Consider the following 16834-nt stretch of genomic DNA (forward strand, 5'->3'; position numbering starts at 1 on the left):
GTACATTGCGCAGCCCACGCTGTACATTGCGCAGCCCACGTATATAGCAATGTGGGCATGATATCCCTGTTAAAAAAAAAAAAAAAAATTAAAATAAAAAAGTTATATACTCACCTTCCGTTGGCGCCTGGATCCAGGAAGCGGTTACCGACGCTTGGGATCCACCGAAGCTCCGCCGAGCAGCTCGCGCTGGCCGCCATCTTCCGTGCATTGTGAAATTACCCAGAAGACTTAGCGGTCTCGCGAGACCGCTTAGTCTTCCGGGTAATTTGGCAATGCAGCGCCGGGAACGGAAGATGGCGGCCGGTGCAAGCGGCTCGGCGGACTACGGAGTGTGAGTATAGCAGGTTGTTTTTTTATTATTATTATTTTTAACATTACATTTTTTTTTTTTTTTTTTTTTTACTATTGATGCCGCATAGCCAGTGTCAATAGTACAAAATTGGGGACACACAGGGTTAATAGCGGTGGTTACGGAGTGCGTTACCCGCGGCATTAACCCTGTGTGAGCAGCGACCGGAGAGGAGTATGCGGGCGCCGGGCAGTGAGTGCGGGGAGTAAGGAGCGGCCATTTTCTTCCGGACTGTGCGCGTCGCTGATTGGTCGTGGCAATGGTCTTGGGCATTTTGCCACGATCAATCAGCGACTTGGATTCCATGACAGAGTCTGCGACCAATGAATATCCGTGACAGACAGACAGACAGACAGACAGAAGGACAGACAGACGGAAGTGACCCTTAGACAATTATGTAGTAGAAGTTTTACTGATATTTATTCAGATCAGATATTTATTGGGTAACCTCAAACATGGTGGCCAATTCAATCCAAAAATTGCAGTGTGTGTCATCCTAGGTTGGGAAGGTGTTCTGGGTATTTGGGATTGGGGCTTGTGATACCATGGCTTCAGGACTTGCACAGACTTTGTTAGACATTGCACAAACAAGCATTTAATGATCAGTGCTGTGCCATGAGAGGAGAGCTGAAAAGCAGCATAAGGCTATGTTTCCACGGTCCGGAAGCTCAGCGCTTTGGACGCAGCAGATACCCGCTCTGCCCAAAGCGCCGCCGTTCATTGAACACATGCGGAATCACTGCATCGTATTCATAGACCGGGTTATTTATCGCGGAGATGGAGCCTCTCCACAAGATAAACAGACATGCCGCGGTTGGTAAAGACGCGCCGCATGTCCGGATATGCGGCCCTGCACGCATAGTGGAGATGGGATTTCATAAAATCCCCTCCACTGTGCTGGACGCTGCGGAATGGACGCTTTCTGACCGTGGAAACATAGCTTAAACAGGTTGTCCACCATTTCCACTGATGACCTATATTAAGGATAGGTCATCAATGCCTGATTAGTCAGGGTCCAACACCCGACACCCCCGCCAGTGAGCAGTTATCGGTGTTGAACAGAAGTACTCACTTGCGGAGAGGAAGGGGGGGGGGGGGGGGGGGGACACAAGGTTAGTTCCTCTGAGATAGTAACACTCGGATTTGTGAATGCAGTCATTAAGGCCGAGTTTACTCAAGCGTATATGAAAAATCTAAATTTTCTTCCAAAAGTAACAGATGATTTAGCAGTTTGTAATAACAATGAAAAAAAAAAAAAAAAAATTACAGATGTTACAGGGTTGAACTGTATGGGATCCGATTATTGTTGAGCATCCATAGACTTGAATGGTCTCATCCAAAATAAGGAACAGACCAATGTATCCTATGACTTGTAATTCAGATTACGTCAAGTTTTTCCCCATGTATGGGTTGTGTGAACATAGGCTTATGTGTGCCGCCAGCATGGGGCCCCACTGGCCCCAATTACCTGCTCTCAATCACCAGGCCTCCATGTTGGAACCAACACAGCGGGATACTGACAGTCTGAGTAGTCAAATATCATGAAATATTATATACAGAAAATATGAAAACCAATGTAAAGTTTTCTAACACCTACAAATAGTGAGAAAAAAAAAAAGTTTTGTTTTTTTTTTCCTGCACAGTTTATGCCCTAATCAGCATCCTGTAGGTTTGCTGTATAGAGGAGAGATAGGAATAGTAGCATGTACAGTGATAAGAGGGTACACGCTGGAGAGATAATGCAGCAGAGGACCCCTGTGTGAGGGGAGAGCCATGCCGCCACTCACTGCACAGGACAGATCGGGGACTCATACAAGTCACTCACCATTACTGCTAAACACAAAATCAGATTACAGGAAATTTGACACCAACAGCCCAGGGCCACGTTCACACTTCGCGCAAACAACTTTTTCTGATTGCAAAGTTTTTCTGCACAAGGAAAGTAAAGACCTGGGCGGCCCCCTGAGCCCCTCTGGTTCTGCAGAGACAGTTGCCTCTAGTAGCAGACAGCAGTTTGGGCTCCTGAAGACAAACCTGAGACAACCCCTTTAAATATCTCAGATGTGTAATGGGATCTCATGGGATCTATTGTACTTTTCCCCCATAAAACCTGAGGTGTTTATATGAGAAACAGGACACATGATCATAGAAGCACCAAAACCTCCAGACAGTCGGATAAAGTCCTCACCACACATACATACGAGGACATATTAAAGGGATTTTCTCCAGGCTGGCCATTAATGTTAGATAGGTGGCTGTCCTATTCTGGGGACATTTACGGTATATCAATCCTAGAAATATGGTTTAAAAAAAAAAAAAAGTACCTCATGTAAAATGGGGTTTTACCAGCCAAAAAAAAAATATATGCAGGCAATGCAGATGCTGTGGGGGAAGGTTTTGCAGAGACGGGGTCCTGTTTTTTTCCATCCATTTCATTATAAACTTGTGCAAGGCCTATAAGCGATGGAGGACATGGCCCAGTGGTCATAGGCAGCAAGTGTGAGGGCTAACATCGGGCCGTTCTGTCTGGAAGAGGCAAAAATCTGTCACCATAAGGTCCCATACTCCTCTGAATATAAATCGGATGAGCGCAATACAATATAAAGTGATGTATATATTTATTATATTTGCCAAGGCCCACCAATGCAAGTCAATGGGTGCAAGGAAGAGAAAAAAAACAAACAAAACACCGTATTGCACATGCATGTCATGTCATACAGATGTTATGTGAGAAAAATCGCATGACACTCGCCCTCCTTTTGTGGAGCAACATTGGAGCGATAATTTGATCGCTGATGAATGTGAGTCCTAAGAGGGGCTTACTCTGATCGCTGCTATGGGACCCTTCACTCAACTACAGAGCACTTTTTACATTTTTTACACCAGGAGAGATTTGTGAAGCTAAGTGCAGTATGTACAGCAGAAAAAGGGGCAGCACCGCTTACCTACCCAGGTCTCTGAATAAAGGCACTACAGGGTGCAGCCAGCCCATATAGCAAAGATGTTGGCAACACAGGTGCAAAATACTAAACAGACAGCCACTCACCCCCTACCAGTTCATGGAGGGGTGACTGCTTAGCATACATTTGCACAATAGATGCCTGCATAGGACGCTGTTCACATGCAGGTACTGCCTAGTGTCTGGTTCCCAGGCTATTAGCCACGACCATACTATTCCATTAGGCAGGCTGGCCAGCACTCAATGCATCCCATGTTAATACCCCTGTATATAAGACCCAATGTGCTGGGCTTGGCTGCACCCTGAAAAATAAAGTGCACAAAATACATAAATATGTGACTTATTGGTCGATATTTTGGCCAAGATATGCAGGCTCGCAACCCAACATGAAGGGTCCTCAGGCTTGCGAGTCCTATCACTAAACTAGTGGCAAAGCCACAAAAGAGGAATTAAACTAGTAGCAAAGCCACAATTTTATCGACCAATACCTCACGTTTTTAAGTGCAGTATGTGCACACCGAGGGCCCGATACCAGCCTGATGTTGTTCACCCCACTCTTGAGGAGGAGATGGACTGGAGTCAGACGCTCCCGATTCATGAAGAGAAGTATTCCGCTTCATGAATCAGGAGCGCCGGACGAGTGGGGTACACCAGTGTGCGACTCGCCACAAATCCTCCTGCAGCCCTTGCTGGAGTAAGAATGTAGAATAGCAGACGACGCCGCTCCACCTCTGACCATTTTGTTGGAGCTGGACAAAAATGAAGAAAGCCAAAAGTGGCTTAATTTTAGTGGAGCGGCTAGTTGTGCCAGAGTACAGGCAGAAAAGCGAGTTGTGAGTTTTCGGTTTAGTTTTTGGAGGAGAAGCATCAAGATTTTGAGGAATCGTTGAGCTCCTGATTAGCTGCTCAAAAAAAAAAAAAAAAGCTTGGATTAGTGGACGGCACCTGAATTATAAGATTTCTGAAATCTCGTGCCGCTTACTTTATTCTTTGTGGATTTGAGCCATCAATGCATTGGGTTTTCTTTTTTATATTATTATTTATTTATATAGCACCATTAGTTCCATGGTGCTGTACATGAAAAGGGGTTACATACAGAGTTATAGATATCGTTTACAATACACAAGTTTACAGTGATGGACTGGTACAGAGGGGAGAGGACCCCGTCCTTGCGGACTTACATTCTTATATCAGCAGCATATCAATTATTTCAGTGCACTAAAAAAAGAAAAGTAAAAAATACATTTAAAAAAAATGCATATAAAAAAAAAAAAAAAATGCAAAAAAAAATATTTTAAGTTGAGTTTTTCCTGCCAACACTCGAGTATTTGCAGCTGATTTCTCGGCACATGCTCTTGGTTTTAGACAGTGTGCACAAAAGTTTGACACTTCATAAATTTGTGCCATTGTGCTGAAAAAAAAAAAAAACACAAATTCCAACCGGTTGCTGTGAGACAAGGCAACCATTTCTGCTCATTACATGGAGGCCCTTACAAGACAATATTTAGATAGCTGAAGAGCGGCTCTATAACCACGTAGGAGAAGCCGCCACAGTCCCTAAATATTTATCAGCAGCAGTGATGTGCGTTTCCCCAGGTGTCTCTGAAGGCCGCGTATTCCTCGGGGATGAGTCACTGTGGAAACATGCGTCCTGATCCCAGCGTCACCCAGTGCACAATAGATGGCTGTTTACACAGCGGCCTGGGATTACACAAAGGTGCTCCTCCATCAGCCTGTGTGCGGCCAAACATCAGCCTGCTCCTGCTCATGTAGTCTCCGGTGGAGTCGCTCCGAGTAGCCACAACACCGGCCATACCCATGATCTAGCATTGTTTGATGGACATTTCGTCCACCTTCTGACACAGCGCTTCGATATGCTCTACGAGAGCACCATCACCAGACATGTCTACCGCTGACTTTTCTCCAGGAGACCATATAATCAGTCTGAAGTCGGACATGCCAGATCAATACTTCCCCCAACAATTAATAGTCTTGGGCTCCCATACATATTTCAAGGTCTGCCGAATCTGTTGAGAATGGTGGGTTTGGACTACATTTGTCTATATGGCGGGCTTAAAAGGGGTTGTCCGGGACTTTTATATTGATGGCCTATCCTTTGGTCATCAGTATCTGATCGATGGTGGTGGGGGCACAGCACCGCTCCATCATCGACATAGTGACCGCAGCCAGGTACGGCACATCCAGTACCCAGTCTGCGTAGCCCACTACATCTGGCAACAGCTGGTTGCACCCCCACCGATTTATATTCATGGCCTATCATTTGGACAACCCAACCAAGGCAGATGTACACAGTTAAACCCCCCCAATAGCCTCACACATTCAAGTATGTTGCTGGTTGAACACTCACAATGACCACAAAGCCATACCCATTTTAGCCCATATTGTCCAGCCCGGCCATACATCTTCATTAACACCTGCAAACGAATGATCCCTCTGTAATATTTACTTCAACTACATGGATGAACAATTTCGCTTTGAACTTTCGTGTCCAATGATGACGGTCTATGATCAGTCGGCCAAAGAGATCATTCATTCTCAAGTCTTATCCTTCAAACCAAAGTTTGGTTGATATTGTTAATTCTCATCATATTTAATCAAAGGGTATAGGGGTCTTTGGTGGGCTTACCATTACCTATTTCACAGGCTTCATTAGAATGAGCAGTAAAGCTGGAGATACACATTAGACCTAACCTGGAAATTAATGTCGAATTGGCTGATGAGCCAACGTGTGTGGAAGCAGACAATTATTTCTGCTACGGCAAAAAGGGGGAGAAAAAAAAAAAAAAGGACAGGACATGTAGGAATTTATTATCAGGCATGTTGAAATCCGACAAGTGATAGATGTATCCTATCTAGAGATGCTTCATATTCTCAGGTGGAAAATTCATAGTGGAATATAATAGAAAGAAACTAAATAAGTTTTAAACCAATCTTATCCGCCTGCAGGATAGTTATTCTGCATGAAAATTGACTTGGAGAAGCGGAATTTTTAAACTTTGTGAGTGAGAAGCGTTTGGTTATGGATTTTCCCACTAATGTTGGATCTGCAGCAAAATCTGCAAATCTGGTGGCTCAGTGGTTAGCACCGCAGTCTTGCAGAGCTGGAGTCCTGGGTTCAGATCCCACCAAGGACAACATCTGCAAGGAGTTTGTATGTTCTCCCCGTGTTTGCGTGGATTTCCTCCACACTCCAAAGACATATGGATAGGGGATCTAGATAGGAGCCCCAGTGATTATGATGTCTGTAATGTGAGGAATATTGTGGTGCTATATAAATGAGTAAAACTAAAAAAGAAATTTAAAAAAAAAAAAAAAAAAAAGGGAATCAATAAATCCAGATGGTTTTATAATGAAACATCTACCTTACAGTCCTCGCCACTGGTACTTTTTATTTTGTAACACTACTTCAGCTTGTCGGCCTCTATCAGGCCAATATCGTTATGGACACATGATCTCTAGGCACCCCCCCCCCCCAAAAAAAAAAAAAAAAACAACAACTAAGAGCTGGAAATGCATTAGCAGAACATAAAATAGCCATTATTTAAATTTAAATTTCCCACCACTTTTGTGGTCCCCAATGGTCAAAAATCATTGACGTCCTCTCCATCAGTCACGTGACTGCTGCAGCCAGTCATTGTCAGCCATAACCCGTTTTTGAACTTGACCACTAAAACCAGTGACCAATTTCTTGACGTTGGATGTGACCATGGTGGATAGTGAATGATTTATTTTTTTTTTTAAGCTTCATTTCCAGCAATTAGATTTTTTTTCTTCTTTATGAATATGGATCCTTCCCAGACACCCCCCTGGGGAGTCCTAGCAGAACATCTGCCCCAGCAACCGTCTAACATAGGAGAGCGCCATTCAATGAGCGAGAAGACTACTGATTACAGGCAAAGTAGCAGAACGGAATACAGCGCACCACGTGCAAATTCAATGGTAAATTCACCAACTTCCCCAGCAGTGAAGCATCGCTACAAGACACACACTGATCTCCTGGGCAGAAACTTATAGAAAGTATTTTGTGCAGAGGACACAGGACTGAGCGGTACCAGACACCATGCAAGAAATGAATGAGGCTCACCTTCGCCACCCAGCTAAATAACGGGGACATGTCTCAGCTGTGACATCTTCTGGAGGGGTCACATCTGGAGTCCAGGCAGCAGGGAGCCCCAATCTGCAGCTGACTGATCACTTCCCACAGCCGGCATGATGTCACTGAGACTTCCCAGTCTGAGAACTGGGAGGGGAGAGCGCTCACCCAGCAAGTATTCACAGCAGATCCCGCCTGCTGCTCAAAGACAAAAAAAAAAAAGAAATTATGTCCTTCTTTCTCAGAAGGTGCTGATGTATCCATTTCCTGAGTCATGAGAAACCCTTTGGGCACCAGGACAAGCAGGTCTCTGATTTCCATGGATTATTTGCTACATTTAATACAGTGCACACATCTGATCTTTAACCTCTTCATGACTAAGACATATTTCCAGACTTTGTTCAATGCAAAAAAAGCATAGATTGTTGTATTATCTTAGTTTACACTAAGGGTATGTTCACACGTTCAGCATTTGCAGCAAAAAAAATAAAAAAAAAATTTACACTAAATACTGTACTTGCGCTTTGGATGCAGATCTTTTCCCCCCACTCATTAGTATGGTGAAATCTGCAGCAAAAATGCTGAAAGAACTGACACGCTGCAGATATGAACGTGCAAGGAAAAAATAATCAGTGTATATAAACGTATATTTATATATAATAACGTGTCCACAGATCGTAGACCTACGTAATTTTTTTTTTTGTAGATGGACGTTGGGAGGGGGGAATTAACAAAAACAAAACACACACTGTGTGGAGACAATGTACCATAAGAGGGCCGGTGTGAGGTTAATAGATTGTTGGTTTCTCAGGAGCAATATAATCATGTTGTTATTTTTAAAGACACCGTGTGGGGATGTGCTGCAGAAGAACAGCAGGGACCAGTTCCAGTGGCCATCATATGACCATATGCCATTTTCATACTCCTGGGTCATGTGCCGACCAGCTCCTCTTCCGATTTTTCACAAGAAAAAAAAAAAATTGCTCACGACGGAGCATACAAAATTGCATAAGAGCGGTCATATGATGACTACTCGAACCGCTTAAGCTGTGAATAGGAGGGGGCGCCAAACTGGATTTACATTACCGCTACAGGAAGATCTACAGAGTGGTCTGAGTGCCTGAGTCCACTCTATACAGGGGTACTAAAGGGGTCCTCCACCCCTAGAACAACCTCTCCTAGATCTAAAGGTTTGGAGAGGATAAAGTAATAAAGCCTATACTCGCCTCCTGTGCCGGCGCTGTTCCCGCGGTGTCAGCACGCTCATTACTGGGGCTCTCGCGCGGCTGTTAGGTCACGTGACCCCCGATACCCAATCAGCGCTCGCATCACTGTCTCCTCTTCATGTTAGATTTCCCTCGAGGGGGAGACCAGGGCCGGCCTTTGCCCTGTGCGACCTGTGCGGCCGCACAGGGCGCCAAGGCTCGTTAGCATACAAGGGGCGCATTTGAGCTCAGCAGATTAATGTCACATTACATCACAATGTAGACGCTTAATGGCCTGAGGGCGCCCGCACCTCTTGTGGTGCCCCCCGCCGCGCCATTTGCGCTATCTGTATCTGCTGCTCGCCTGCTCCTGCCCAGTGCCGCCCGCCCGGCGCCCGCCCTGTCGCTCGGCTCTCTGCGTGTGACAGAGGAACTTTAGTTCCGCCTTCTGCTGTCCCCGGCGGGAGAGAACGGCTGCACAGCGTGTGACATGATTACGCCACACGTCCCCGCTCGTGCCCCGCCGCTCTCTTCCCGGCACTGAAGAGCAGAGCAGAGGTGGACCTGAGGAGCCAACTGTTACTCAGCCAAGCAAAGCGTGAGTAATAACCACCTCACATGGCCTCCACTATGCTGGCGGTCGCCCCGGGGGGGGGGTTGGGGTGCAGCTTGCTTTTTTGCAGTGTGCGTGTGTGTGTGTGTGGGGGGGGGGGGTTGGGGTGCAGCCTTATTTTTTGGTGTGTGTGGAGGGTGGGGTGGGGTTGGGGTGCAGCTTGCTTTATTTTTTGCAGAGTGTGTGGGGGGGGGGGTTGGGGTGCAGCTTGCTTTATTTTTTGCAGTGTGTGTGTGGGGGGGGGGGGGGGGAGTTGGGGTGCCGCTTGCTTTATTTTTTGCAGTGTGCGTGTGTGGGGGGGGTGGGGTTGGGGTGCAGCCTTATTTTTTGGTGTGTGTGTGGGGGGGGGGTTGGGGTGCAGCCTTATTTTTTGCAGTGTGTGTGGGGGGGGCGGGGGGGGGGTTGGGGTGCTGCTTTATTTTGCAAACGTATTATGTGTGGGGGGGGGGGCGGGGGGTTGGGGTGCAGCTTTATTTTGGAAACGTATTATGTGTGTGTGGGGGGGGGGCGGCTTTATTTTGGAAACGTATTATGTGTTGCCGCAAGCAAGGGGCCCATCCGCAAGCATGGTCGCTGTGACTGGGTCCGGACACTGTGGCTGGGCACCATTGCTGTGACCCTTTTGCTGTGGGGCCCATTGTGTGGCTGGGCCCTGTTGCTGTGGCTGGGCACTGTGCTTGTGGTGGGGCCTAGCCACAGCAATGGGGCCCAGCAGCAAGCACGGGGCCCAACAGCAGCAATGGGGCCCAGCCACAAAAAAAGGGGACCAGCCGCAAGAAAAGGGCCCAGCGACAGCAATGGGGCCCAGCCACAAGCACGGTCACTGTGACTGGGTCCGGACACTGTGGCTGGGCACCATTGCTGTGACCCTTTTGCTGTGGGGCCCATTGTGTGGCTGGGCACTGTGCTTGTGGCAAAAATAAAAAAAAAGGACACACCATGGATGCGGGCGGGCGGCACTGGGCCCCCCCAAGCCACGGGCCTGGGTGCTTCCGCATCCGTCGCATCTATGGTGTGTACGCCACTGCATATGGCTCTAGGAACACAAAAGGGTGTTTAGCCTGATTTTCAGGCGTCCTATGGGTCTACCATGTAACATACTACTATGTCCAGGGCAGAAGGGGCTAAAATAGCCCTATGGTGCCTAACCTAACCATGGCAACCGGGGGGGCAATTGGGGGTTAGGTGCATTGCTCAGGAGCCACCCTACTCTCACTTCCTCCCGCTCCTCTCTGCTAAATGTATTCATCCATCCTTCTCCTTCTCCCCCTCCCACTCTTCCCAGACTTTGTGCAGTGTACAGTGGCTTACTTGTTTCTAGTTACTTAATCACCTGCTCACCTCTGCCACCTTAGGTTTAAATGAGCAGATAGATGGTTATAGTAGCATGTGGACTGCACTAAGGCTACGTTCACATTAGCGGCGGGCGCCGCAGCGGCGGGCGCCGCAGCGGCGCCGCATGCGTCATGCGCCCCTATATTTAACATGGGGGCGCATGGACATGCGTCGCACTTGCGTTTTGCGCCGCATGCGTCGCTGCGGCGCCCGCGTCCGGCCGCAGAGGACGCAGCAAGTTGCATTTTTGCTGCGTCCAACTTTCGGCCAAAAAGGACGCATGCGGCGCAAAACGCAGCGTTTTAGCGTGCGTTTTGCCGCGTTTTTGTTTGCGTTGTGCGCTGCGGCGCCGACGCTGCGGCGCACAACGCAAATGTGAACGTAGCCTAATAAGACTTTTGGTCCACACCTAACCTTTTCAGGGAAGAATAACATTTGTCAGGCAAGATGAGCCCTAAGAAAGCATCTGGTGCACAGAACAGAAAGCGAAAGGCCTTAGCAGAACAGGCAAATCAAAAGCAAGCAGGGTCTTTAAAAAGACTGTTCGAAAAATCTTCTGAACATGGTGGCACCAATGTACCGAGCACTGCTGAGGAATCAACATCAGATATTCCACAGCAAGAATGTGAAATAAGGAGTGGTATGGATACAATCCCATTGGAGCCAGGGGAACCATCAACGTCATTGAAAATTAGGATCAGCGAAGTTGACCAAGAGTCTACCATAGCAGACGTTTATGAGGTTGCAGTAGAACAAGATCAGTCTACCACACCAGCCCTCACATCAGAAGGGGATAACACATGCCAGCATGTGGAGGGCATTGATGAGGCTGAAAGCAGTGAAATTTCTGCAATCATTGACTCAGATCCTGCACTTTGGCCTACATTAAATTCTTCATCAATTGATCTAATCGTAGAAGCAGGCCCTGTGCAACTTAAAAATATAGAATTTAAGAGAGATGAGAGGAATCGACATTTTTCAGAGGACTTTTACTCTAGAATTTTGGACAATGGCGTGAAACGAGCAAGAAAGTGGTTGGTGTACTCCAAAAGTTTGAACAAAGTATTTTGCTTTTGTTGCAAACTGTTTGATAGAAGATCCCGTACGGCACTTGCATTGGATGGATCACAGGATTGGAGCCATATGAGTCAGATGTTAAAGGCCCATGAAACTTCCATTAACCATTACTCAGCAGAAACAAAGTGGATAGAAGTTCAGCTTCACATGAAAAACAAAAAAACAATTGACCATCAGTTACAGAGCAGAATACAGAAAGAGCAGCAGCACTGGAGAAACGTACTGGAAAGACTCATGCGTATTACTCAGTTGTTGGCTGAACGGAACTTGGCATTTCGAGGATCTTCTGATCGTCTATACACCGCAAATAATGGAAATTTTCTTGCTATAGTACAGTTATTAGGAAATTATGACTTTGTAATGGCAGAACATCTGCGACGAGTCAAGTCAAAGGAGACATCTGACCACTACTGTAGTAAAACTATTCAAAATGAAATAATTAATTTGATGGCCAAAAAGGTTATTAGTGAAATTCTTGAAAGATGCAAAAAGGCAAAGTATTATTCCTTAATTCTTGATTGTACAACTGATCTAGCCCATCAAGAGCAGATGTCTTTTACCATCCGTTTTATTGATGTTAAACTTGGGTTATGCCAGATCAGGGAACATTTTCTTGGATATGTTGCTGTAACAGACACAACTGGTAGAGGATTATCAGATATTATTCTTAAATTTCCTAATTAGCAAAGAGCTAGATATTGATGACTGTCGTGGCCAGGGCTATGACAATGGTGCCAATATGGCAGGCAAAAATAATGGTGTTCAAGCCAACATACTAAAAAAAAATCCAAGGGCGTTTTTTGTACCATGTGGATGCCACAGCCTCAATTTAGTGGTTGGAGATGCAGCAGAATCTAACATAGATTCTATAACCCTGTTTGGAATTATTCAGCGTGTATATACTATTTTTGCTGGGTCAGCCAAGAGATGGAAGGTTTTGACAGACCATGTATCAGGTCTTACTGTAAAACCTCTATGTACCACAAGATGGGAATGCCGGATAAACTGCCTCAAACCACTGATCCAAAATCTAGCAGGTATACAGGAGGCATTATTTGCCCTTTCTGAAGACAGCAGTACAGAGCCAAAAACAAAACATGATGCTCTAGAGTTGTCCCAACATATCCTTAATTTTAAATTCATGGTGTCCTTAATTGTGTGGTATGACATATTATTTCAAATCAATATTGTGAGCAAAGCTTTGCAAAACCAGACCGCCAACCTCATCACAGCAGCAGACATGATTGAAAAAACCCATGATTTTCTTAAGAAATTCAGGGAGAATGGTTTTGAAGGCTCTTTCCAAAGAGCAAAGAATATAGCAGAGGAAAATGGTGTGGACCCCATATTTAAGAGTACCTCACGTGTTAGAATTAAAAAACCCACTTTTAGCTATGAAGGACGGGATGAACCAATTGTGGATGCAAAGCAGAAATTTAAGGTTGAGTTCTTCAATGTGTTGGTGGATACTGCTTTAAATTCAATGGAGGAGCGTTTCCAGCAACTCAGTATTCATAATAAAAGATGGGGCTTTTTGTACGATATAAAGAGCCATGAATCACGGGAAGACTTGTTGGCACATAGTGTAGAACTGCAGAAGTCTCTGACTTATGGCAATAAGTCTGACATAAATGGTGCTGAACTTTCTGATGAACTCTGGCACATTCGGAATGTGCTCCCTGATGATGTTGAGACTCCGCTGCAGATACTTGGTTTCCTCACCAAAAATGAGTTTACAGAGCACTTTCCACAAACCTGGACTGCACTTCAGATTCTGTGCACCATCCCGATTTCTGTGGCCTCAGGAGAGCGCAGTTTTTCAAAACTTAAGCTCATTAAGACATATTTAAGGTCCACTATGACAGAGAGCAGGTTATCCTCACTTGCAGTCTTGTCAATTGAAAATGATGTGTTGGCATCTCTAGACTTAAATGAAACTATTGATGAGTTTGCCAAAGTAAAAGCACGGAAAGTTGCTTTTTAAATCAGTTTATGTAGCACGTTATTATGTTCTTGTTGTTGCTGGATTACAGTATAGTGCACTTTATTTTTATTTTTTTGTCTTGAAGGTTGAAAATTGTGCACATATTTAATGACAGTTTTTCTCATGTATGTTGCATATTTATTATATTATTTATATTTGATATTTTAAGATATTTTATTTAGTATTAAGGTGGATCAAAAGTCATAGAATGACTCTTGGTCCGCACGGCACCCGACCTGCTGCCACCCGTCCGGAACTCTTCTCCATGCTGGCCATCATCTCTGCACTCCGATTGGCTGTCAGCGTTGGGCTGACAGCCAATCAGAGTGCAGGGCGGTGTTTGGCCTTGCAGGCCGCCGCTCTGCACTCTGATTGGCTGTCAGCCCATATGGCTTTGGACCAAGCGTCATTTTTTCCTTTTGGTCCGCTTTAAAGCACTTTATAATTCCCGTTATTGCAATATTAGTGTTTCTTCAAGTGTTTTGCAGGGAAACACAAGTTTTCTAAGTAAACGTGTTGTTGTGAATATTAAAGAGTTATTGTTTTCTTTCAAAGTTTGGAGGGGGGGGGGGCGCCGTCCTGCAGTCTCGCACAGGGCGCCTTTTGGGCTAAGTCCGGCCCTGGGGGAGACCATGGCGCCAGCGCTGATTGGGCACCAGGCTCACTTATAACAACCGCACAAGATCCCCAGGAGAGCGAGCGCCGACACCGCAGGAATAGCGCCGACACAGGAGAAGAGTAGAAGCATTTTTTTTTAAAAAAAATTTAAAAATCGGGGTCAAGTGTGGGGTATGAGAAGGAGGTGTTCTAGTAGTGGTCAACTACTTTTTCTCAACGTGTGATGTAATTGAACATTAAGTGATAGAGTTCAAGCCTTTTATATTTTAACAGGGACAATAAAGCCGGCCATACACATTAGTCTGCTGCCTCGGCCAACTCCCCCATACACAGGAGTGCTCGCTCCCCCGAGATCTCGGTGGTCTCAGGGAGAAAGTGGCCAACAAACATCTCTGCCAGTGCCTCATCTCCAGAACACAGCAGTCCGGACATGCCCGATGGTCACCCCCAACCGTCAGCCGGCCTTGGCCCTCATTCATTAGAGTCTCCTGGTCCAGTTGATGTTGGGGCTCAGGCTGATATTAGTCTAATATTTATGGGGGAAAGTATAATATTGTATTCATTAGGCATGCTGCTTATATAGCACTAACATATACCGCAGTGCTGAACACATTGTCCTCACTGTAACCTTTTGGCTCTCACAATCTAAATTACCCATCAGTGTGGATTGTTGGGGGAAACCCAAGCAAACACAGGGACGGCTTATAAGTTCCATGCATATGAGGTCTTTGGTGGGATTTTTACCCAGGACCCCAGCACTGAATGACCATAATGGTACATATGGATATGACTGTAGGGATCCTTCAGCGGACAACCTGCCTTTATCTCCTGAGCAGGCCACCTCCTGCCGAACCTCCAGCACAGAGAAGAACATTTATCCTGGTAATTATCTCTAACTCAGCAGCACAATGGTGGTGGCCACAAGTAGGAGATAAGGAGGGGGGACAGCAAAAACAAGACTGAAGCTTCAGCCACATAACTGGAGAGAATAATGACTGACATTCTCGTCACATACGAGTGGGATCAAACCTATGTCCAAGCAATAAGATCAAGTGATCACATTACAGCATCTGCAGAGCGAGTGATCCGATGTATGGGAGGTCTAGGTGAGAAAGCTGCTGGCGAATGATCGGCAAACGAGGATTTAAAGTGTATAGAAAGGAGGTGGCCAATAAGACGTAGGCCCTCAGTGTCAAATGCTTAGGAAAAACTGGACGGCCATAATCCAACATGTGAAAATGCATTTTTTATCGCTTTGCGTTTTTGCTGCATTTTAATGTTATATTTTCTCTTTTCTTAATGCGCTTTTAGTGACATTTATGCGCAGTTTTTCTAATGAATTTTTTTTTTCACTGCCAAAAGGAAGGCTAAAATGAGTGGGGAAAAAAAAAAAAATTGGGCATGAAATTTTCATGGAATAATTTTTTCACAGATACAAAACATCTATTATAATCTACAGCGCAAGTCACATGAAAGTGTTTGTTTTCAAGGACTGTGTCCCTGCTAAACATACAGAGACATGTCCGTTTTATTTTTTGTTTTTTCTTCTTGGCAGCAGGGATGAAAAGGGCCAATAAAAGTTTATTGTCCTGTGAAAAACACGTACAACACATGTTGCAAAGAATAAGAAGCTTTGTAAATTATTTAACCATCCATGAGAAACACTGATGGTAAAAACGGACACATGAGCCATCTATTTATATAATTACCTTAAATTGACTCATCCACTTCCGTCTGGACGTCCTCGAAACCCACAATCCACCGCGCCGCACCTGAAGTACCCAAGTGATGGGTATTCCAATATGTCATCTGCTGGTGGTACCAGGCCGCTGGAGTACCAAGATGGCGGCAGTCTTATGTCCTGGTGTTAGTGCCGCATTGAGAGAGAGTAAAAATGGCGGAGCTTCTGGGACTGGGCGGCGTTACCATAGCGATTCGGTCCCTTCCCCGCTGGAGGTGTTGGCACGCTCCTTGTGTCATTGATGTGCATCTGCCCAACCGACGACGACAGAGAAAAGAGCACGGCCCGGTGACGATGCAGAGGATGCAGGGTGGCGAGGAGAGCAGCAGTGGACGTGTGCGTGAGGGGGTAGCGGACGAGGGGAGGGTGTGCGGGGTGTCACCCTGTATAGCGCTGCCCGTCCCCCTCATACACTCATTACTCTATATCCCCTCATACTCCCCCGCCGCAAGGACCCCTCCCCAAAGCTGGGATCCAGGCCGCCGCTGACCACCCTCCCGATGCGATGGAATCAGGCCTCCATCTAGTACACATTACACTGGTGCCATTTTTCCCCACGTGTTTAAATATGGATATGTGAATGAGGCAAAAAAAAAAAAAAAAAAATATGTTTTTACTCCTTGAAGAAAAAAACGCAGCATTTCATCTACATGGTCTGATACTATAAAAGGTGTACACGAATCCGATGTCTGGTGCCATCTGCTGCAGATAGAGGATGAACACATCACGCTGCGCTTCTCTCCTCAGCTGATGTAGGTGAAACAAAATATTCACAGAGAGCCACCATTATACTGGCGTTTCATTAATCATATGGTATTCTTGGCAGCACGGAGGCT

General features: G+C 45.8%; 1 protein-coding gene across 4 annotated transcripts in view; it reads right to left on the bottom strand.

The window, feature by feature from the left end:
• Positions 1–16834, bottom strand: part of TBC1D1 (TBC1 domain family member 1) — a 241174-nt gene that overhangs the window by 103954 nt on the left and 120386 nt on the right. Inside the window, exon 1 of one of the 4 annotated variants that reach the window (XM_077279917.1) lies at positions 7417–7636. The exons of the other annotated variants lie outside the window; for them this stretch is intronic. Within the exon in view, the coding sequence (XP_077136032.1) occupies positions 7417–7446 (30 nt within the window). The 5' untranslated portion in view covers positions 7447–7636. Of the gene's footprint in view, positions 1–7416; positions 7637–16834 lie in introns of those variants that run through there. 4 annotated transcript variants of the gene reach the window in all.

Source organism: Ranitomeya variabilis, chromosome 1 (genome assembly GCF_051348905.1).
Source record: "Ranitomeya variabilis isolate aRanVar5 chromosome 1, aRanVar5.hap1, whole genome shotgun sequence".
NCBI lineage: Eukaryota > Metazoa > Chordata > Amphibia > Anura > Dendrobatidae > Ranitomeya > Ranitomeya variabilis.